The sequence below is a fragment of the Rutilus rutilus genome, assembly GCF_951802725.1.
Source record: "Rutilus rutilus genome assembly, chromosome: 14".
Lineage (NCBI taxonomy): Eukaryota > Metazoa > Chordata > Actinopteri > Cypriniformes > Leuciscidae > Rutilus > Rutilus rutilus.
Genome location: NC_140219.1, coordinates 17388043 through 17412582, shown reverse-complemented (window position 1 = coordinate 17412582; position 24540 = coordinate 17388043). Strand labels below are relative to the sequence as shown.

General features: G+C 37.6%; 1 protein-coding gene across 5 annotated transcripts in view; it reads right to left on the bottom strand.

Annotated features, from left to right (window-relative positions):
* The window catches only part of ablim3 (actin binding LIM protein family, member 3), a 67347-nt gene that overhangs the window by 18064 nt on the left and 24743 nt on the right, over positions 1-24540 (bottom strand). For 4 of the 5 annotated variants that reach the window (XR_014629739.1, XR_014629740.1, XR_014629741.1 and 1 more), the window contains exons 3-10: positions 19772-19955; positions 12354-12469; positions 9695-9821; positions 8892-8985; positions 5392-5479; positions 3431-3489; positions 3257-3328; positions 519-674 (exon numbers count right to left, since the gene is read on the bottom strand). Coding sequence is in view for 1 of the 5 variants with exons in the window: in XM_084429624.1 (XP_084285750.1) it covers positions 519-674; positions 3257-3328; positions 3431-3489; positions 5392-5479; positions 8892-8985; positions 9695-9821; positions 12354-12469; positions 19772-19955 (896 nt within the window). In the remaining 4 variants the exon portion in view is untranslated. The remainder of the gene's footprint in view (positions 1-518; positions 675-3256; positions 3329-3430; positions 3490-5391; positions 5480-8891; positions 8986-9694; positions 9822-12353; positions 12470-19771; positions 19956-24540) is intronic. The other variant, XR_014629738.1, reaches the window with a different exon arrangement.

The window sequence follows — 24540 nt, the reverse complement described above, 5'->3', positions numbered from 1 at the left end:
ACCCAGAAATGAAGATCCTGTCATCATTTGCTCATGTCTTACCAAACTTTCTATTGACCAGAAACAAATTTATTAGGTAGCCCGTGGTCACCATCCACTTCAGTGTAGAGGAAAGAGCAGCATTGACAATAGACATTCTGTTAAACATCTCCTCTTGCGTCATACAGGTTTGGAACAACATGAGGGTTATTAAATGATAGAACTGTCATTTTTGGATGAACTATCCCTTTAAGCAACCACATAAATCGCTAGAATTTTTCAGAGAGCTTTCCAAAAAGCAAACTAAAGCAAGAAGGCTCAGTCAAAAGCACTCATATTCACTATTAATAGTGGAAGAATGCACAAACATAGTTATAGCAAACAAAAGCATACAGCCAGCCAACGGATACGACATAGCTGAAAAACTCAAAGCAAAGCTATGGTAAGCTCAACTAGGACCAGGCCAGTAGACCCGACGACAGGGGGAGACATGCTAAAAGTAGACTCAGAGTGGCTCTAGTGGTCCTGTAGGGCAGTACCTCCCCATAGCTGAGACGCTCTAGCCTGTCATCGGAGCAGTATCTGTGACTGGGCTCATAGGACCAGAAGTCTGGCCTCTGAACTTCATAAATGGCTTTAACCTTAGGCAGCGCTGCCAAGTCTTTGTAATCAAGGATCTCGTTCTCCATTTTTGCCTAAGGAGAGGGACAAAGGACAGATACACACACTCACACGTCAAACGCAATGAGCAGGCCTGCAAAAAACAGCAATCATGACAGGCGACGACAACATCAACAACTCAATTAAGTGTGGGAATGAGCCTGGGGCACAGTTTGCACATTTACAAATCCACTTTAAAGCAAGTGCTGTTAGGATACAATTGAGCTCATGACTGAAACTGTAATATAGCACATACTGTAAATGCTACAAAAAGGTTATGATGCTTATTATATTGTTTTCTGAGCAAGTAGAAATGTCGACATGAAATTAAAATGTACCCTATCTATTGTCTAAATGCATGTTATAGATGTTACTGTGAACAATTCATCCATGTATAGATGTTTTTATTGACTTGTTATTATTTTAAAACGTCACAACTGGACCTTCTGGTAAAATATGCATACAGTTTTTTATTCTACATACAATGAAAATCAATGGGGTCCAAAGGTGTTTGGACAAAACAGTTCAAATTTGAAACATTTTATTCTGTATTCAGTAGAATAAAGAAAGCCATACAGGTTTGGAACAACATGAGGTTGAGTAAAATGATGACACATTTTCATATTTGAATGAACTATCAATTTGGAATGAAGCTTACTTAATTTACCTCCAATCCCAGATAGTGTTTTAAGGTTTTCTATCTCATACATTCAGTCTCATGCTTGACCTTAAGCAGAACATGGACCTGCAGGGCTTGACAGCACATATGCTTACACTGCATTACACATACATCAATCACGCACAGAACAAAGGTCACACACTCGGGCCAGCCTTCACTTCCACGTGTGATGTTAATGACCACACCACTGCAGAATGCACGCAAACACATTATGAACAAGCCAATAAACTCAAGCACTAGAGTCATCCATCTTGGGGTGGCCAATAATACTTACATTTGTGCATTTGGCAGATGCTTTAGTTTTATCCAAAGCAACCTTTAGTACATTCAAGTTATACATTTTATAAGTACATGCATTCTCTGGAAATTAAACCTATAACTTTTGTGTTCCAAGTGCCATGATCTACTGGTTGAGCAACCACAGGAATCTTCATGGCACTTTACACTACCGTTCGATCATTTGGGTATGGTAAGACTTTTACGTATGGTAAGAAGTAGGCTACATTTATTGATAAAAAATTGAAATATTATTTACAATTTAAAATAAATCTGTGATGATGCCAAAGCTGAATTTTTAGCATCATTACTCCAGTCTCCAGTGCTCAAGAAACATTTCTGATTATTATCAATGTTAAAAACAGATGTGCTGCTTAATATTTTTGTGGAAACCATGATCGTTTTTTCCCCCAGGATTGAATAGAAAGTTCAAAAGGACAGCTGAAATAGAATCATTTGTAACATTACAAATGTCTTTACTGTCACTTTTTAGTAATTTAATGTTTGCTTAATAAAACTATTAATTTCTTTAAAAAATAACACCTGTATATCTTACTGACTCCAAACTTTTGAATGGTAGTGTATGTCAAACATCAGTGTAACATTAAGAGAATGCAGTAGTTCACTCAAAAAGGGATGTTCTGTCATAACTTATATAATCAATTTCGATCTGTTTCTCATTCAAAGCTATTGTACGGCTTCAGAAGATTTGGAATATAGGTCACGGTTTTAATGAGTGTGTTTTTGCATTCTATTTGAAGCTTGAAAGAAACCTCATTAAATGACCAACTACATTTTGCAAAATTTCCACAGAAGAAAATGCACTCATACTGATTTGGATCGACATGAGGGTGAGTGAATGATGACAGAATTACATTTTTGGGTGAACTGAACTGATCCTTTAACTTGTACATTAAAGGGATAGTTCACCCAAAAATGAAAATTCTGTCAGTAATTACTCACCCTCATGTTGTTCCAACCGCGTAAGACCTTCGTTCATCTTCGGAACACAAATTAAGATATTTTTGATGAAATCTGAGCCTTGTCTCACTCCTCCATAGGCTGCTAGGTGGCCCAAACTTGCTGGCCCAGAAAAGTTATTAAAGAGATCGTTAATATAGTCCAAGTGACTACAGTGGCTCAATCTTAAGTATATCAAGCGACGAGAATACTTTTTGTGCGCAAAAACAAACAAAAATAACGACTTTATTCCACTATTCATTTCCTTCTCTCTGGGCCTCGTAGTGTTTTTGCGCTGCGCGTCTGTGTTATACGTAATCACGCATCACACACATGACCAGCGTCGGCCAATAGTGAGCCTACGTGGTGACGTGTAACACAGACGCGCTGCGCAAAAACACTACGTAAACTAACTCGAGGTCGAGAGAGAAGGAAATGAATAGTGTAAATGAGACAAGGCTCAGATTTCATCAAAAATATCTTAATTTGTGTTCCGAAGATGAACGAAGGTCTTACGCGGTTGGAACAACATGAGGGTGAGTAATTACTGACAGAATTTTCATTTTTGGGTGAACTATCCCTTTAACATGTACACATTACAATTTTAAAACCAAATATTCCTTTTTTGTATTATTCATCTACCACTCTACCACCATCATTTAGTTGACATTTAGATGAGCTGGACAGTGATTGGATACTTACACAGATGACTCTGCTGGGTGAACTAATGCTGGAGCCTGGAGGAGAGATGGAGGTTTCTGATGTGCGCCTGAGCTGTAAAATAAAAAAGGAAGAAATCAGCAGAGCTTTAGAGTAAGATCTGAAGGTATTTGAAAATGCAGTCTGTATTTGTGAAAAAGAAGGGGGAAAACTCACTCTCAGTTTCCTCTCTGCTCGAGATGACTGTTTACACACAGGATGCCACACTTCTGAACCTAAGACACAAATAAGAAGAGAATGCTAGCTAGAGTACATAAAAATTCTAATCCAGCCATATGCTCATTCAAGACACCTTAAACTGACTTTATTTAAGAAATAAAAAGAAGATTTTAGAAGATTTAACCATGTGGATTTCAGTTGCATGTACACTATAGTATAAAAGGTTGGGGTCAGTAAGATTTAAAATCTTGGTATTAACATGCCTAAGACTTTTGCACAGTACTGTATATATTATTTAGATTTTTTTTTTCTTTTACTTTTTTTTTGAATTGGCACTGACACCATGTTCTTCCTGAAGAAAATGTCTGTAATGCACAATGAGATTTTCAATCTGAGTTTTCTATTGTTTTGACTGCCTAAGGCCTGCCAGCCAATCCCATCACTCCTGACCTCACAGGTGAGTCTGAGATTTGGAAGCAGATGGATAACTCAAACTAAGGCAAATACATTTAATGTAATCACAGGAGAAGGCCAGAGTGCATTAATTCAAATGTGGCATTTCAATTTCAGATTGATGGGTTTTTTAATCCGATGCTCTGTCTCTGTCTAGCTCATTCTCTCCAGTTTTCATTCACTACATATCTCGCTCTTTTTGCATGATATAGTAATGCCTGGATCTGCTGACTTTTAAATACATTTACCTCGAGGTGTGTTCGCTAGCCTATAACACTCTTACACATTTCAGCACTTAATGTGAAACAGAACAGACAAACTGTGTAGAAAGACCTGCGGCGCATTCTAATGTCCACCAGCCACTGGCACTAGAAGTCATATGAGCGAAATCTACAGGGAAATCTACTGAATGGGGCATTAAGATAGATCAAGATGAGACTCTGTGACTCTTTAGGAATAACAGCAGTTTCTTTATTAAGGTCTTCCCAATACAGCCTTATCTCCCACATGAATCTTGCATACAGTTCATGATGTTCTGGAAATGCAGCTAAATATGACAGATTGTCATGTAATATTCTAAAAGAGCTCTTTCATTAGAAAAGTTCTCATCTGTTCTGTCACAAGGGTGAACTAGGACTAACCCACAGGAAAGACAGATCTCAAATGAGATATTATTAATATCTCAATTGGGTTTCCTAAACAAAAACACAATTAAATGAAGTACAATTTAAGAATTTTGTTCAAGTATCTTACTTTACTTTATTTTTTATTTTATTTTTACCTCATACGTTTCCTGTAGTGTTTTAGATGAAGTCTCTAACAATGTCAAGACACAACAATTGCCAAGGTCTGCAGTAAAAAGTAAAAAAAAAAAAATTCTCCTAAACTCACATTAATGTCATAGCTGTATTCTCTTACTTTACTGTTATGTCAATGAATGCCAGCTTTTCACTTTCTGTGTTGAGTTGTCTGGAAGATGTTTCTCACCAATTAAAATCCCACAAGCACAAGAGACATTTGAGAGTCCTTATGTCATTGCATACATTTTATGGAAGGCACATGCCCAATTTCCCCAAAAACGTAATACTAATTTCAGACAGAGACACTCTCCTAAGAAGTGCCATTATTTGGACACTTTCTACATTGCAGTTATACACGTAATCACATTCCATGTTGATGTTATCTAATTTCATAAGGTTTATCTTTTAAATGTTGATTTCGTCTTTATTTAATATTAAAGATGTTTATTTAAAGATCAAGTAAATTTTGTTTCAACATTTTGGCAACTGCATTTTCATATGAACTGAAAAGTTCATAGAAAATGTTATCCAATATTTAGTTTGACCACCTGTGGTTGACAATCAGCATTTTCTGAAAGTTAAGCAACTTTCACTGACCATTTGTTAAAAAAAAAAAAAAAGTCCTTATTTGGAAGAGTTTCAAGCCCCGTTTTGCACCCTATTCATGGAAAGTGCCAGCTGTTGGCCTTTGTAACCTCTCCTCACCTGTGAGATACATCTCCTCTCCTTCTGTAAACATCATCTGACACCGGGCGCAGCGAGCACAAGTGGGGTGGTAGTGCTTCCCACCAGCCTGGACAGAGAAAGAAAGGGACACAATGTCAGAGGATAGAGGATTTTAAAACAACACGTGTACAAGCACATACAAGCTCCACCTATGGAACCCATTATCGTGAGCACAATAAACACTGTAAACACATGCTTGTCTCAACAGTGATTTTTAAATGCATTTACTATTACTATACCATATTAAGCAACAGAGCACTCCTCTTTTATTGCTGTTTTAATACTGTTCATGACTCATTTAAGCTCCACAGACGTTTAATGACTCTCTTGCTCACCATACACACTTTTAAAGCTTACAGAGATCCTTCAGTGCCGAAAGTCCGTAATTGAGAGAACTGTTCCTCTGGGACATTTAAAACAAGGAGTGTTTGTTGATGGAACTGCAGATAATGAACACTTTTTTTTTTTTTTACATTTACAATGTTTCTTTAGAGTTAGTTGAGAAAAGGGGACAAAATGAGATCAAGATGATGCCCCCAAAGTCAAGTCAAGTCAAGTCACCTTTATTTATATAGCTTTTTACAATACAGGTTGTTTCAAAGCAGCTGTACAGTGATAACAGGAAAATAATGCAACAAAGTTTGTTTCGACTGTACATCAAATCTAAAAGAAATATTTATGTATTATGATTATAATTATATAAGAGTAAGTTCCAGTCCCTGAATCTGATTGGTCGAGCAGCGTTCTAACAGTGCTGATATAACAGTTCAAAGAATATACTGGTATGTAAAGTTTGTATTTACATTGTTATGGCAGTAGGTGGCGACAAGTGAGAGTCTTTCTGAGTGATTAATTCAGATTTGTTCAAAACAATGATTCATTCAGGAACAACACGTGTAACTGTCTTTATGAACGAGTCACTGATTTGTTCAAAACTGATTCATTGGAAATGATTCAGAAATGAAACATGTGAGCCCGACCTCATGAAAGTGCGTATCTATAGCACGAATGATATTTCTCGTATCATTTATAAGCCAGAATGAGTTTTTGCGCACATATGATACGCAGTTTTCGCGTGCATATGATACGCACTTTATGGCGTGTAATACGCACGCCCTCCTCACCCCTAATCCTACCCATGGGGTTTACAGTGCGTATCATTTGAACGCAAAAACTCGTTTTGGCGTATAAATGATACGAGAAATATCATTCGTGCTATAGATACACACTTTCATGAGATCGTGTTGACCATGTGAGTGTCTTTATGAATGAGTCACTGAATGTTCATGTGCAATGTTCATGTTCAATGATCAGCTTCACAGTTTGTTCAGCTAAAGCAATCAGATAAAACAATTTGTTCATTTGGGTTCACTCTATTAAATGAACGTTTTGTTCCTGAATTAATCAATTTAATCAATTGCAATTCATGCAAACCTAATTAATTTAGTAATGAAATATGTGACTGTTTTTATGAATGAGTAACTGAACAAGTCAATCAAAAGATGAATTCAAAACGCTGATTCCTTCAGGAACAAAACATGTGACTCTCTTTATGAGCAAGTCATTTAATTAATTCTCTCAATCGATTTGTTAAATTATTCAGATTCATTCAGAAATGTATGAAAAAAGGTCTTTATGAATGAGTCAAATTATCAACTCAAATGATTTGTTCAAAAACACTGATTCTTTCAGGAACTACTGTGTGTTGCTCAGAGACACAGTAATTATTCTGTGGCTTCATTTGGAACTATTTACATTAGAAGAACCAAAACAGAAACTTGAATAGAAACTAAAATGCAGGTAGTCTTTAGGCTAATATGACAGTTGCTAGTAGTTAGTATGACAGTTGCTATTTATAGACAAATATTGCAAATATGCTGTCTCATTGGGAAGTCCAGAGAAAAAAGGGGTGTATTGGAGAGGAGGCACAGAGCAGGTGGCAAGAGAAGGCCAGTTTATGAGTTAGAGACATAGTGTATGCTGCCATTGCTCCAGGAATCAGCAAGCTGTCAGTTTCTAAGTGCTCAGAGGCATGTGGTATCACTAGGTGTCTCCCAAGGGGAATGAGTGCAAATCAAACAGGCAGATAAAGATAAATCAGCCAGTGTCCCACTATAGCTATAAATAACCTGACTTGAGCTCTCGCTGGAACATGGAGCACTTCACACCAGCCACTCTGACTGGGATCAGAGAAAACAGAGCGACAGGAATGAGTTAGTTTCAAATTCTTTTCAAATGTGTGTGTATTAGCATTAAGCTTCATCAGCTTTGGAACTCTCGGCTGGCAAATTATCTCCTTTCTTATTTGTATGTAAACTACCTCATCATGTTTCTCTTCCCCTGTGACAGTCACATTACTCATAGTCTCTCTCTCATGCTCTCTGTCTCCCTCTCCAACTCCATGACTCTACGACTCTGTTCAGAAGTGTCACAGAAAATAGCAAATCAACAAAAGAAAGGGTGCCAGGGGTACCTGCCAAAAGGATCATTCTTGCTTATGAAGCATCAAAGGCCAGAATATTAGGCCATTCCTCTGAAGGACGAGCCACCGGGGAGGTAAACTGGCTCTTCATTAGCTCCATCATTCATTCTCACAGTAACTACCCATTGAAATAGTAGTGGTAAAATCTATCTATCTGTCAATTTGTCTATCTGTCCATCTGTCTGTCTGTCTATATCTATCTATCTAGTAAGCAGTGCTTGTCCATAAAAAAATTAAAAAAAAATCCTCAGAATTTGGTTTCAACCATGTTGCTAAAGAGTCTATGAGGTTGCTAAGGTGTTGTGAGTGGTTGCTAGGGTGTTGGACTACGCCATGTTATCATCTGCCGGGAGAAACTGTAGGTTTGATCATAGCATCAAGTCCATAGCTCAAACGATACATTACTATATGGTAGAAGGCGCATAACTTTTAGGAGGAAGCTATAAATATCAGAAACAATAAGAGTGATGTTTGCCTCGCTTTTTTATTCTCTCAACGCCTTCTCCTCTACTCGTCTCTCCAAGGTGTATTCTTTGCCATCTGTCAACCATAAACGTTGAAAGTGTTTTGAGAGAAAAACTATGTATGTCTAAGGGAAGAGTGCTTCAAATAGTGGTTTTATTCCCTGTCTGTCTGGGCTTCTTTATCCATCTCCTCATATTTAGCCCTTGATCTTTTTATAATGGAAGCTTCTTGCCTGGCCCACTTGATGGATCATTTCATGTTCAGTTCAGGTATAACAAACACAATCGCTTTCTATTCAGCAGAGTTCTGAGTCAAAAACAATCAAAGACGAGTCGCTCATCACAAAGAACTACTGTATGTGTGTATAATGAGTCAGTTGCTCAGGTCCAGTGTTTTCTACAGGGTTTCCACAAAGGTATTACAGGTGTGTGTGGACATGAATGAAACTTTCATGACATTTCTAATAATTTTTTTTTAAATGGGGCGGGGGTGGTCTAACGGTTGGATGTAAGTAGGCAGGATGTAGACTCACCTCCAGCACACGTCCACTGATGTATCTGTTGCATGTTTCACACTTTATCCCAAACTGGGCATGGTAGTCTGTCTCACAGTAAGGAATGCCGTCTCTGCATGCAAAATAAGACTCACATGAATGAACACATTATTATACTGTTACCAAAAATATAACACAGGTGTGTAGGTTTTACAAAACCAGAAAACTATGAACTTTTAGACTTTTTTATTAATGCTATAAATCTTTCTTGAGCACCTCAAAATCAGAGTGACACAGAAGTCCCTAACAGGAGCAGCTGCTTATCAGTAAATCAAGTATGTATATACATCCACATTACTTTTAAAAAGTTTGGGGTTGGTAAGATTTTTGAAAGAAGTCTCTTATGCTCACCAAAGCTGCATTTATTTGATTAAAAAAACCAGCAAAAACAGTAATATTGAGAAATACTGTTACAATTGAAAATAACTGTTTTATATTTCATTATATTATAAAATGTAATTTATTTCTGTGATGGCAAAGCTGAATTTCCAGCAGCCGTTACTCCAGTCTACAGTCTCACGTGACTTTTGAACTGTAGTATTTATACAGTGAAAGTGTTCACACAAATTGCCTAAACTAAGAATTCTACATTTATCCACATATAAAAATGATACACAGGCCTATTATTTTGAAGGCCTATTATTGAAACTGAACGTGTAAATATAAGTGATTAAATATTTATTCAATGAGCAGAGTTAATGTGGTTTTAAACATGAGAAACAGGCTGCTTTGTGCAACACAATATGTGTGATGTGTGGTTGAAAGAAGCAGTGGTCACTCACTTGCTGATGTACTCCCCGGTCAGGACCAGGCCACAGGTCTGACACCTGAAGCAGCTGACGTGCCACTGTTTCTCTAACGCCAGCAGAGATTGACCCTGTTTGATCTCCTCCTTACAACCTGCACAGTCTAAAAAGAGTCATGACTCAATGAGGAGGGGAAGAGAGGTTATATAATGGACAGACTTTAGGCTCATACGTCTTTCCTGTGTCCTGTCGGACTTGACAGGTTTATAAAAAGCACATGAGATACATATCAACAATTGTTATGAAGGTTAGGTTTAGTTTTTAGTTTTTTTAAATCATATATACACACATACTTTATTGAGCTGTGTAGGGCAGCATGATATATGACTGTAACAGGGTTTTGAGCACTAAAAGGTCAGTGCATCATTTGTTTTTATTTGGAAGATGTTCAGCTATGTTTAGAGTGTTTGCATCCTAATCCACAGCTCAGATTTCTTCAGTTTACCTGCCTGATCAATCAGATCAATCTTTAGACAGAGACAGGAATTACAGAACGCTTTCACACTTCTATTCCAACCATTTCTTTCCTCTTTTTCCCTGTAGAAGAGGTGATTCAAGAGTTGAAGTGGAACATATAACAGATCATTCTTATTATGCACTGCAGGACCTTTTATGAAGCAACTTGAAAAACAAATGTTGTCATTTTAAGAAGACTTTCAGAAGTTTAATCAGGCAGAGCTTGACCAGATTATTAGCACAATGACAATAACCTGTGTCATTAGCAGGTTGCATAAACTGCTTAGACTAGTCTTAAAAGATAGTCATCGTAATTTTTTTTTCTTCAAGACTGGTCATAACCTTTTGTATTTAAGTCGGTTAAATAAAAATCTAGATTGGTCTAATTTGAATCTGAAAAGTAGGACTGATTACCTTTTGGCTAATTGCCAGTTGGTCAAAGTAGTTCTTAAGACGCAGTCTTTACATAGCGGTTATGATTAAGCAACCGGCTCCTAAAGTTAATTTTGATCATTATTTTTGTTGTAACCATCTGACATCTGAAAATGTAGTTTTATATTGATTTCTATAATTGTATCAACATTTTTATTTAATTGTTTTTAACATTTTTAAGAAAGAAAAAATGAAGGAACACCTGGAATACATATTAAATCAGTTTCTGGTGTTTTCGTTACATCAGGTGACATGGCAAAAATGGGACCATTCATTAAAACCAAAGTAGTTAAAATGATTATGTTATTACTACACTATTATGTTGACTTAATTGTGATAAAAGAAAAGTAATACGATTCCCATCTTTAAAAAAAAAACATTAAAGGGATAGTTCACCCAAAAATTAAAATTCTGTCAGTAATTACTCACCCTCATGTTGTTCCAACCGCGTAAGACCTTCGTTCATCTTCGGAACACAAATTAAGCTATTTTTGATGAAATCTGAGCCATGTTTCACTCCTCCATAGGCTTCTATGTGACCGAAACTTGCTGGCCCAGAAAAGTTATTAAAGAGATCGTTAATATAGTCCAAGTGACTCCAGTGGCTCAATCTTAAGTATATCAAGCGACGAGAATACTTTTTGTGCGCAAAAACAAACAAAAATAACGACTTTATTCCACTATTCATTTCCTTCTCTCTCGACCTCTAGTTGGTTCGCGTAGTGTTTTTGCGCAGCGCGTCTGTGTTACACGTCACAACGTAGGCTCACTATTGGTCGACGCCGGTCATGTGTGTGTTGCGTGATGACGTGCAACACAGACGCGCAGCGCAAAAACACTACGAGGCCCAGAGAGAAGGAAATGAAAAGTGGAATAAAGTCGTTATTTTTGTTTGTTTTTGTGCACAAAAAGTATTCTCGTCGCATGATAAACTTAATGTAGTGCCACTGTAGTTACTTGGACTATTTTAACGATGTTTTAATAACTATTCTGGGCCGGTGAGTTTCGGTCACACTGGAAGCCTATGGAGGAGTCAAAATTCTGTCAGATTTCATCAAAAATATCTTAATTTGTGTTCCGAAGATGAACGAAAGACTTACATGGTTGGAACAACATGAGGGTGAGTAATTACTGACAGAATTTTCATTTTTGGGTGAACTAACCCTTTAACATTTTATCCAATTCATAAAATGGGAAAGACTGCATAGCAGAAATGTCCCAGGCATGTTCAGACTCTCTACATTTGTTCAACCAAAGAGCAAACATAGACACAAGGCTCAGACGCTCTTCACCTCTGGCCTTTATAAAACATCACAGTGTTCTGCCTCTGTTTACCCAGACACTACACACTCTCTAATCTGTTGAACAGGGGTCTGTCCTCTCCCCTCAAACACTCAAGAAATTGAAAATAACGAATGAATACACACACACACACACACACACACACACACGTTGTGTTTTCATGTTTTATGGGGACTTTCCATAGACAATGTTTTTTTTTTATACTGTAAAAACTGTATATTCTATCCGCTTACACTAACCCTACTTTTTAACCTACCCATCACAGAAAACTTTCTGAAAAACATCACTCATGGGGACCAATAAATTTCCCCACAAGCATAAGGATTTGGGGTATTGCCATCTTTGTGGGGACATTGTGTATCCCTTAATGTGGGGATTGCCAGGCCACACACACACACACATGTGGACCACATATTTCATATTTAAATTGAGGGGAGAGACTTACGACTGGGCCCATGGATTTTGATTGGCTCATTGGAATTAACCAGCTTGAGGGAACATTGCTGACAGACACATTCTTTACCCCTGAACGTCACTCTGTCCCCGATTGGAAAAGGTTTCCTAGAGAGGGGAAAGACAAACAGATAACATGTTATTAAACATAGCACACACACACATAGGTAAACCATAGCCTAAAATTTATCCAGATAAAAAAAACTAAAAAAAACTCAAATAAACCCAGAACCCAAAGAAAAGTATTGGCAGGTTCACACAAAGTAGGCAAAACTTGATCTACACACACTCCACCAAATTGCTAATATTTCAACAGCAATTGCATGATTTAGGTTTCCGTGCACATTTAATTTTTCAAAAGTGACAGTAAAGACAAAGTGACAATAAAGACATTGTACGTCTACAATGTACAAAAATCTATTTCAAATAAATGCTGTTGTTTTGAACTTTCAATTTATCGAAGAAATCCACTTAAGAAAAATATATCCCGGTTCCACAAAAAAATATTAAGAAACATAACTGTTTTCAAAATTTATAATAATAAGAAATGTTCCTTGAGCACCAAATCAGCATATTAGAGTGATTTATAAGGATCATGTGACATTGAAGACAGGAGTTATGATGCTGAAAATTCAGCTTTGCCATCACAGGAATAAATGACATTTTAATTATGTGCAAAAAGAAAACAGATAGGCTATTATTTTAAATTGTAATAGCATAAGTACTGTGTTACTGTATTTCTGGTTAAATAAATGCAGCCTTGGATAGCAACAGAGACTCTTTAAAAAAAAATTATACTGACCCCAAATTTTAAACTGTAGCATAAATGTCTTGTAATGAAAATCCTGTATGGTAATTGACAGGTATGGTAATGGGATCCAAACAAATAAGGATTTACAAATATTAAAGAGCAGAACAGTTGCTTCAAGTAACATTAAACCCCAAATAGAGTTGAAGAAGGCCTTATTACCCACAAAGCATCAAGCACAGACCAGAGCAGGCCTGTAATGACGACCCAGCTCTCACTAAGCATGCTGTCTTCCCTTCAGACACACTCAAGAAACAAGCATCATTGAAATAAAGGGTCAAAGTGACTCGTATCACATACTGTAATGACTTAAAAATTATGAGCAATGGGGTATATAAGGAAGGACAAGGTGGGATCTTTACTCATTTTAGTTTTGCTGGTGAGCAACATTGCTTTGCTGCTCCACCAGAGAGTCCAGTATAATCCAACCTGGACCATCTGGAAATTCATTGGAGTTTAAGATGGTCTTTGGGCTATTCCTCACCATTCTTCCTAATCTTTTACCAAAGGCCTCTGCAAACCAAGAACAAGGCCATGTTCCACTGTATACATAAGCTTAGATCCTGTTTATGGAGAATAGATTATGCTTTATGTTGATAAACGCATGTGTCTCTTTAGAGCACATGACCGCATGTCTCATGACAGCTCGCATAATCCATTGTGTCCACAGCACTACTTTATCTGCTCAGTAATCAGCATGACTGGAAGCTTCTACACTACGAGACAAATCCTATTACAGTAGACTATTCCTCTACTAATGCAGCAATTATGAAACAATCCATTTACATTAAACCATGACCTTAGAGGAACACCGGGGCTCTGCCACTTTATAAGATTACGAAACAGCTCTTTTAAAAACAGATCCTGTATTATTTCTGTCACACTGCCACTGTCTACGGTATATTAATCAGTTTTAAATTTACTAAGAACACATTGAGTTTTTATTTATTATTAATTATCAAATTAAGATTAATGCAAATGTCAAGATGATATACTATTAAGCACTTTTTGGTTTCAGCTGGAAATTTAGCATTTGTGTACCTTAATATTGCATGGTGCAGTGTCACATTTGTACATAAACACACAAACCAACACACTGTTCACTGGGCTATGTGAAGTATGGCATGACAAACTCCTCCAGTACTAAGACCACACACAAAGATGTCTTTGAAATCGAGAGTGAAAGATGACAGGGAAGTGGGCAGACAACAGAAGCACTTGCAAAGCCTGTGTCAGACACATGGGTGGAATAATTCCTTTAGTTTCTCCAGTGTTTCAGTATAGCTGGAGCTAAGGCCGTCACGATATCAGATTTTTCACATTACGGTTATCGTGGCCAAAATAATTCACGGTAATGATATATCACGATATCTAAAGAAACCTTGAAAAAACAAACAATGTTATCAGTCAAATGAATCTTTACTTTGTTTATTTTATGTTTTGCTTTCTTTTTTTAGCCAATGAATCACACCATTGCATACTCTGGCTTTTTCTGGCTTCTTTGACACTGCCTAAGAAATAACCAGGAGAGTGTAAAAATGTCAAGTTCAACAGTTTTATAACTAAACTTTAACAACACAACTAATACCTTAACCTGTTAAGCTGCATCCCCATTTGGAACCCAAATCGGGGAAAATACATCAAATACATAGTTCATAAACCCTTCAGATTTCAAACATTGTAGACTCTTAAACATTTAAACATCTAAATTCTGAGATTTATGGAAAATCTTTAAGACCATGCTATGTGAATTAATTTAGTGGAGACTAAAATGCTAACTGTTTTTAGTTTAGCACAGCGTCAAAGTACAATTTATGAGCATGTATAACAGCATGTTTTACTCCAAAATCGCATTATAGCGTCAGTCAAATGATTGAAATAACTGATGTGGCTCCTTATCACAGAATGAGGCAGAAATTATATTATTTTAAAGCATTCTATACAGTGATAAAGGGTATGTTGATTAGCATTGCATTTTAAATATGAATTTAACCAAGATGGCTTGAAAAACACAGATAACCCATACTGTTACAATAGTGTCAGAGAATGTCTAATATGGCGAGAAGTTTCACTCTCACTACACTTCCGGCTTCTGAACTGGTTGCAGTTCCACTCTGATTCCATATGAGGGCGCTCACAGGACGAGTGCAGAATGAATGGAGGTCAATGGCGGTATACCCCTCAAAATCCACTTTTCTCAGGATATAATTTTTTGTCTAGTAATTTGAATGTTGTATTCGAAAGGAGATGCAAAGAAATTACACATTGCTGGGTGTTAGATTTTTTAGAGTCACTTATTTGCTTTAAAAAGTCTTTCAAAATGTCAATGACGTCAGAATGCTGACGTCATTAGCAGAATGCTAGCGTGTTATGGGCAACAACAACTCAACCTGTAAGAAATCAAAAGGACATAAGTACTCGTTCATTCAACTTTCGACCTAAAACCCATGTAGAAAAATCTACAATCAGCAAAATCTACAATCAGATCTGAGATTTCTCAACGGCAATCGGGTGAAAGAGACAAATTTAGCTGTCTAGCCCCATTGACTCCCATTCATTTTGCACTCATGGCGATCGCCCCCAGTGGAACTCTGGTGGTACTACAGCCAAAATTCGGTACAATAGGACTTAATAGGGAGTGGGCAGGCTCTCCGTAGACGGGCTCTGATAGTGTGTTAGTTCTCTGGATTTCCTGGAACATCAAAAGTTTAATAATTCTATGGGTCTCACTTGTAGACTTTCTGCGCGACGGCACCCTCCGGTGTCGAGTATGAATGAAACAAATTACATATGAGTTTAACGCTCCATAATGCTCACATCGCCCTATTTTGGATAATAATACAACAAAAATATTCCTCTCTAAAGATATTTTAAGTAAACATCCATACGTTTTTATCCGAATGAGCACACTAAAAGCCTCAAGGGATGTAAACATAACAAAACACAGAAAGGCGTCAGCAGTCGACAGGTTAATGTAACATTTCCCGTTACAGGACTAGCAAAATATTTGCGACTTACTCTCTGTATAGTGGCGAAATCCACAGGATGATGGATGCAGAGGTGGGTGAACAGGTTGGTGGTACTGCCCACTTTTGTGTTCGCTGTTAATCGGCAAGTCCTGCAGACTGGGGTGTCTAACGAGTCATTTTCTCTAAATCCAAAAAACTCACATAATGGCAATACTGCCACCTATAGTACTTTGGGATGTCAACCAGGTACTGCCGCTGGATTATTTACTTAAAGGGATACTCCACTTTTTTCGGAAATATGCTCATTTTACAACTCCCCCAGAGTTAAACAGATGAGTTTTACCGTTTTAGAATCCATTCAGCCGAACTCCGGGTCTGACGGTAACGTTACCACTTTTAGCATAGCTTAGCATAGATCATTGATTCAGACGAGTCCAGTAGCATTTCTTTCAAAATGACCAAAGAGTTTCAATATTTTTCCTATTTAAAACTTGACTCTTCTGTAGTTAAACCGTGTACTAAGATCGACAGAAAATGAAAAGTTGCGATTTTCTAAGCCTATATGACTAGGAACTACTCTCATTCCGGCGTAATAATCAAGGAACTGTGCGGCCGTACCATGGGTGCAGCAGGCGTAGTGATATGACGCAGCGCCTGAAAATAGGTCTAATAGGTTAGACAAACTTAGTCCCGGTCACGTTGGAAGAAGTTACCGAGCTGGGGACTATTTTTAGGCGCTGCGTCATATCACTACGCCTGCTGCACCCATGGTACGGCCGCACAGTTCCTTGATTATTACGCCGGAATGAGAGTAGTTCCTAGCCATATAGGCTTAGAAAATCGCAACTTTTCATTTTCTGTCGATCTTAGTACACGGTTTAACTACAGAAGAGTCAAGTTTTAAATAGGAAAAATATTGAAACTCTTTGGTCATTTTGAAAGAAATGCTACTGGACTCGTCTGAATCAATGATCTATGCTAAGCTATGCTAAAAGTGGTACCGTCAGACCCGGAGTTCGGCTGAATGGATTCTAAAACGGTAAAACTCATCTGTTTAACTCTGGGGGAGTTGTAAAATGAGCATATTTCCGAAAAAAGTGGAGTATCCCTTTAAAATATACTAAAAAATGCTATTTATTTAAAATATAACGGTTATCACAATATATTGTCACACCCTTTAACAAGGTATCGATATTTCATGTTTTGAATATCACGGTTATCGTCAATACCCGTAATAGCGCTTCACCCCTAGCTAGAGCCAATAAGAGCATGGTCTCGGGATTTACACTTACTTTTTAATTTCCTTCATTCTCTCTGTCTCTGTATTTTAGGCCTCCTCTTTCACACAACCTACTTCATTCTATATTTGTATGTGAAAGCTGTGGGCGCTTCCTCATGAGGCTTTGTGCGTGTCTTTCCGTGCAGTCTTTACGCGACCTTGGCATTACCGTCACATCACACTCCCTCCAGACACACACACAGCATTGTCAGCTTTTCCTGCTCTTTAAAAATTTACAGTTTTCGTGCTTTGCTGCTTTTATTCTGTCCACGGACACAATATTGCGACTCTTTCAGGACAGAACAATTAGCCTGTGCACTCTTACAAAATTCTTGAAATTTGCACACAAAAAATTCATTAAGGAACCAAAATTGATTAAGATAATAAGACCTCTTTTTCGACAATATGAATTGTCATTTTGCCTTTTTTTTTAATACAATTTTGCAAAGTAAATGAAAATAATTGTTTTGCAGTTAAATAAATGTAAAACAATCAAGCATCCCTCCATCTTTGAAAAATGCAACAGTTCCTCAAAATATAAATTAAAGGCCCATAATGCCATTCAGAAATATGAGTTATACTGGCATCAAACTATTCAATATATTGCTGAGGGCTGTAACATGACTTATGAATTATCACTGACAGCACTACTGGGACGGTAGCCCACTAAATCTAGAGCTTGGTCTCCACACAGATGGTCTAAATATTAAATGTAACATAATCTAGCTCTCTCGTTGACTGTTTACTTCTTGGTCAGGCCGATAAATGTTTAGGTTACTCCTGCCAAGAGCATCCCATTGGGCCATTTAGTAGCCCAATTGGCAACGCAGTCCAACAAAGCAATCCCAGTCCTCCGTGAAAATGCCTTTTCCTACCCACATAAATTCATCAAGCGGTGTGCTCTCTTTTGGTGTGCTAATGAACTAAAGGAGGAGAGGCAAGTTGCTTAGTGGAACTAATTTCCTGAATATCAGAACAAACCAAACACACTGTAATTACAAATGGGACATAACAGAGACACATTAGCAGCTAAACTCACAGCTCTCCAGCAAATTCACTACAGCCCAGCAAAGTGTTCAAAAAAGCTCAAGAAAGAATAAAAAAAGGAGAGGAAAAAGCATAGAGAGAGAGGAGAGAGCAGTCACCCAATGTGAATACTAAAGCAGTATAGTAAATACAGAATTTACTTGAGACAGTTGTCTCAAAGCCATTTTTACTACAAAAAAGCAATGGGATTCAAATAACAGTGTGTCAGTGTTGGGCAGACAGATAATGGGTCCCCGCAGGGATGTCTTACAGTACCTCGTATTTTCTTGCTTGTCAGTCTGAGAACAGGCCATACATGAAGGACAAAAGATGGTGCTTTTCCTCCGCTGCCTTTAACTTCATCTGCTCCTTTCATTCTGTGAGGCAAATATTCACCGCAGCAGCTTCTCCATTTACACTTTTTCTCCCTTCTCTGCTTACTTTCTGGGCACTATTGCATATTTTGAGCCCCAAACCTCAACTTTCTTCCGCATGGACTCATGTTACAATATTCTGCTCAGTTCTGCATTGATCGCTCCTTCTCCACTTGGGGTATTATACTCTCTAGAGCAATTTAGTCAAGAGAAGTGAAGATGCCTACACACAGGGTCCAAAATAAACACTCGCCAAGTGGCAAATTCAAGTAAAAAATTTCTTTGACGAGTAGGCTACATTGAAGTTGAGGTACATTGAGGTACATAATGCATGCATTAAATTGCAAGAACAATAGTCTGACCCTGCTTTTTTAATATCTGACACGAGTCAATCAAATTTAAGACATACAAATCATCTGCTAAAGATAAATGATCATCAGAAAAGCGGACAAAAAATATGATGAGCAAAATCACAATGCAAATGTTCTCACTATTTGGAAGGTTAATTAAAAGTTTTACTTTTACTGGACTGAAAGCGAGAGAATGTGGCATAAGAAGTCAAGAGTTCACCTTTGCCTTCCCACTTTTTACATGTGGTCCATCAAACCCTTTAAATTCAGTTAAACCGAAGACATTCCTTAAGTCTAAACTCTTTTTCTTGTCACAGACTTTGAATTTCTTTCAAAGAAAATTATACAAATACCAGCAGTCTTGGAACGTTGCTTGGCTGATGAAATTAGAAGACCGGAACTAAATGTGATATAATTGCTTAGTTTATAGATGAGTGGGGGTGCATATAGCTGTCAGTGGATGAATTAATGAGTTTCAGTCATCAGCACATTAGTAAATGAGCATCATTTACCAGCATCCCACCAGAGCTCCCTCAAGTTTAATCTGTCCGATGGATTCATTTCCATGATGACATGTTAGTAGTCTATGTAGTAGAGGGCTCACCTGCACACACTGCAGACGAAACACTGTGGATGATATGTGCGGCCCAGTGCAGAGACCACCTCCCCTGATATAAAGTCCCCACAGCTGTCACACTTTGTGCCGTACAGGCGCTGGTAGTCTGCTGTGCAGATGTACTCGCCACTCTTCTGGAAGAATCCGGAATGTGCCAAATCACAGCCACACACTGGCAGAAAGAGAGAGAGACAGGAATAGAAATCAACATGAGATCATTGCCATGGTATTTTAGTAGAGAAATAACAGGGAGAAAAAGATGGAATGGGATTAAGGATGTTGCAAGCCAGGATTGAACTTGTGCTGCCAATTTAAGCACCACAACTCAACACTTGATATACCATATTTATGGACCTTGATTTAACAGAGACAAAAATGTTTGTTTTTAAGACTAGATTGATTTTTGAACCTAGTTTCAAGTAGATGTAAACAACAAACAGAACCAATTAGACTTTATTAAGACCTCATTTTTTTGGTGCACCAAGCCAGTCATATGTTCTTACTTCCACTAAAGCTCAAGACACTAAGCTGAACATGATCATCAGGTCTTGTGACAACTTGACAAGTCACAAAGTTGTGGAGTTCATGCAGCTCAAGTAACTCTTGCTGACGTTTTCAATCATATTGTTGATTGATTGCTGATTATACAAGTCAATTAGATGCAAAAAAATATATATTTAAAAAGTATTTTCACTATTGGTCCCTTTTTGGGACCCTGCTGTCACAGTCACTACACCGTAGCACAAAGTACACAGAGAGAGAGAAAGATAGAGAGAGAAAGCACTGATTGCATGATCTGAACTAAAGACGGCTTGGCTGCTTTGATGTGCTCATTTACAGGAAGTGCTGCATTCAATTTTTTCAATTGATAACATACTCAAATTAAAACTTATTAACAAAACCTTATACTCAAGGAGCAAAACACCGGCCTAGCTTTGCACAACTGTAACCACATTGTCAGCTTCGCACTTTTTGCAAAACATTACACACAGTGATTTGCAAAACACTAAACTCACTTGTATGCATTTGACACAGACATTTATCATGATGTCATTTCCTTGCAATTTCAAAGCAAAGGCTTTCAAATGAACACAGCCATGAACCAATTGGTTAAACACAGCCACCAGGTGTGCACACACACTGGTGCTTAATTGTAGACACACCAATCAGCACTATAAAAAGGCAACAGGTAAGTTCACCTGTCTTCAACAAAAATGAACGGTGTCAGAGGAAGAGGGAGAGTGCGGATGAGAGGGGAATCCGGAGAGTACCAGGTGGAGGAAGAGGCCAAGGCAGAGGTAGAGGTAGAGGAAGAGGAAGAGGAAGAGGGAGAGGAAGACCTGGAGGAGGGGTAGGACACGCACAAAAAAGAAGATAACCAAATCTGTGTAACGAAATTCGTGCTACAATTAAGGACCATGTAATAAACCACGGATTAACACTGAGGGAGGGCTGGACTGAGAGTACAGCCTAACCTAACTAAGCAGTTACACGGTGGCATCAATAGTTCTGACATTTCGTCAAAAGCACAGGTGAGAAACTTATCTTCTGTCAACAGAAAATCCATAGCTTACTGCATGTATCAACAGTTTTGGTATCTATTCCTGTATCATTTTACAATAAGCTACATGTATTTTGTTTGGCCAACATAGGATTGAACGTCGAGAACACCAAGGAGGGAGGGGCCCCATGTTCACACAGGAGCAAGAGAGAGAGATCATAAACCTCGTTTTGGCCAATAATGCAATCAGACGTAGAGAAATTCAAGACCATATTGTCAATGATCACCCAATTTTCAATAATGTCCAACAGGTCTCTCTGTCAACAATAGCTCATATCCTTAGAAAACATTAAGTTCTGATGAAACAACTGTATAAAGTGCCATTTGAAAGAAATTCAGACAGGGTGAAAGTCCTGTGGCGTGAATATGTGGTGGTACGTTTTGTTCACTGACTGTAGTATTGTGTACTACACACATAACATTTTACTGTACATGTATTTTTACTGTATAGCAGACCTACAGTATATTGATCTACACAATGTGATCTTCGCTGTATTTCAGAGAGTTTTGCAAATGGATGCGGAGGAAGTCCCGCATGAGTTTATATACATTGATGAGGTGAGCTTTAACCTGACAAGAGTGAGAAGAAGGGGAAGAAACATCATTGGCCACAGGGCGATTGTCAATGTACAAGGGCAGCATGGGGGTAACATTACCCTTTGTGCTGCCATTACACAGAATGGGGTCCTCCACCGCCATGCCAACTTGGGTCCTTACAACACTGACCTCATTCTTACATTTTTAGACAGATTACACAATATTATCACAGCAGCAAACCAAAGGGATGCAATACATTGTCGTCTGGGACAATGTAGCTTTCCATCGTTCTGCTCTGACTCAAAACTGGTTTCATCAACACCCACAATTTACAGTTCAATACCTTCCACCATACTCCCCCTTCCTAATCCCCATTGAGGAGTTCTTCTCAGCATGGCGGTGGAAGTTTTTGATCTCCGGATGCCCCTCATTCAAGCTATGGAGGAAGCATGTGATCAAATTGAAGCAGCCCATACACAAAATAAATATATTTTCTGGATATGTTTTGGAATATATGCAAATATTTGAAATTGGCCCAATAAATATATTTCATACTTATATTTCATATATTTTTGTTATATTTCAGAATATATTTCAATGTATTTTTTTCTGTACGGGTCCCCAAAAGTGTCAAAAATATATGTGGCATATATTCCAAATACATTGAAATATATTCTGAAATATAACAAAAATATATGAAATATAAGTATGAAATATATTTATTGGGCCAATTTCAAATATTTGCATATATTCCAAAACATATCCAGAAAATATATTTCAAATATAATTCTTTTGTGTATGGGAGCATCCATACAAGGGTGGATTCGTCCCTCCAAAAGACTCTTCCCACGTTGCCTTGCAAATGAAAACAGTATTACTTTAAGCTTACAGTACAATGGTACGTTCAGTAATACTGTATGAAAACTGGAAAATGTTTTGTTATGAATGTTTTGTTGAAATGTTCAGTATTGACTGACTATTGACTGATATTTTCAGTGATCTGGTGTTGGTGAATTTATTTTTACACTTTATCTGTGTAAATGCAAAGTGTTTTAAGTTGAGCACAGGAGTGTTTAACTGATTCAAACAGAATCAGACCATATGATGGTTGTGTTTATGGTATGACAACGAAATAAGGTTTTTATAAGACATTGTATAGTTTTGACAAAAGTGTTCCATTTTGCAAATGATCTGAGGTGTTGTGCTACTTTGGTGTAGTGTTGTGCTAATTGTGTGAAGGGGTTTGAAAAACTGGGCCCTGTTTTCAAAATTGTGCAATTGAAAAAAACTGTAAGAGGAGCAGTGTGAAAATTGTGTACTGTATTGCCTTATGTGCGGTAGCATGGACTGAAAAACAGGGGTATCATGACGGTCCCACTTTATATTAAGTGGCTTTAAGTACTATGTACTTACATCGAAAAATAAGTACAATGTACTTATTGTGTGGATGTTGTATTGTAAAACACTTGCTGCTATTGACGTGTGACACTGGTAAGGTTAGGGTCAGGTGTGGTGGTATGGGTAGGTTTAAGAGTGGGTTAAGGTGTAAGGGACAGTAAAAACACAATTTATGCAGTAAAAAAGAAAAGTGTTGTAGCTATAACACTATCATTATTCCAGCACATACAAATAATTCAACCTACAAACCCAAACTGAAGATATAAAACCTCTACAATGTAGGAATGTTATGCCTCTCAGTGTCATCCCGTTGGGGTTTTACCAATAATTAGGTGATAATGGGAAATGGATTACAGTTTGAGGTACATTTTCCTGAGGAACCGTATATTAGCAGCTTGAATCCATACATACATGCAAACTAACATGAAAACAGTTAACAAAAAAAAATAAAAAAATTTAAATAAAAACCTTGTGTGTGTGTATGTGTGTGTGTGTGTGTGTGTGTGTGTGTGTGTGTGTGTGCGCACATGCACACAGTCTCCCAGCCCTCAGCATCCATCATCCTTGCAATGACAGCTGTGATTGGCTCATGGAATTGGCAATGATTGCCTTTTGCAAAATGTGTCACCGTACTGTAAATCATTCATTCAAAGTCAAATATCCTTTTATGTCATTTGTATGTCTTCTCAGTCCTGTATTCTAAGGCACAAGGATTGAATGACCTTCTGCTGAGAAACTCAAGCAGGTCATTTAGAGAAATAACAGTAAATTGTGAGATGAAATCTGATGCTCGCTGATTATGATAAGGCCTCTATGATTCTCATTGGTTGGCTTCTGATTGAAAGAACCCATGCAGGAGTGAAAAGACTTTCTCAAAGCGCTCATCTGTCCTGATGCTATCACAATGTCATTGAACTGCTGCTGTAAAACTGAATAGCTGCAAGAGTTGGGCAATTTTATATATAAAAATATATATTTGCAATGATTTAGCTGGGAATGTAATGAATTTCATGCACTTTTGATTTGGCCATCAATTTTCCAAATGGCCATGTCATCACACTATATTTATAATATATATTTTAAACTCTTACAATAATATATCATTTTAACAATAATATATATAGATTGTCATGTATTGTGATTAGTTGTATAGTTTAGATCATAAAAATTATATTTTACTGGTGAGATGTACAAAGACGACATGAACCCTAAAAAAGAAACTGAATAGAGGCAGAATAAAAGAATAAAAAGGGCCAAAAGA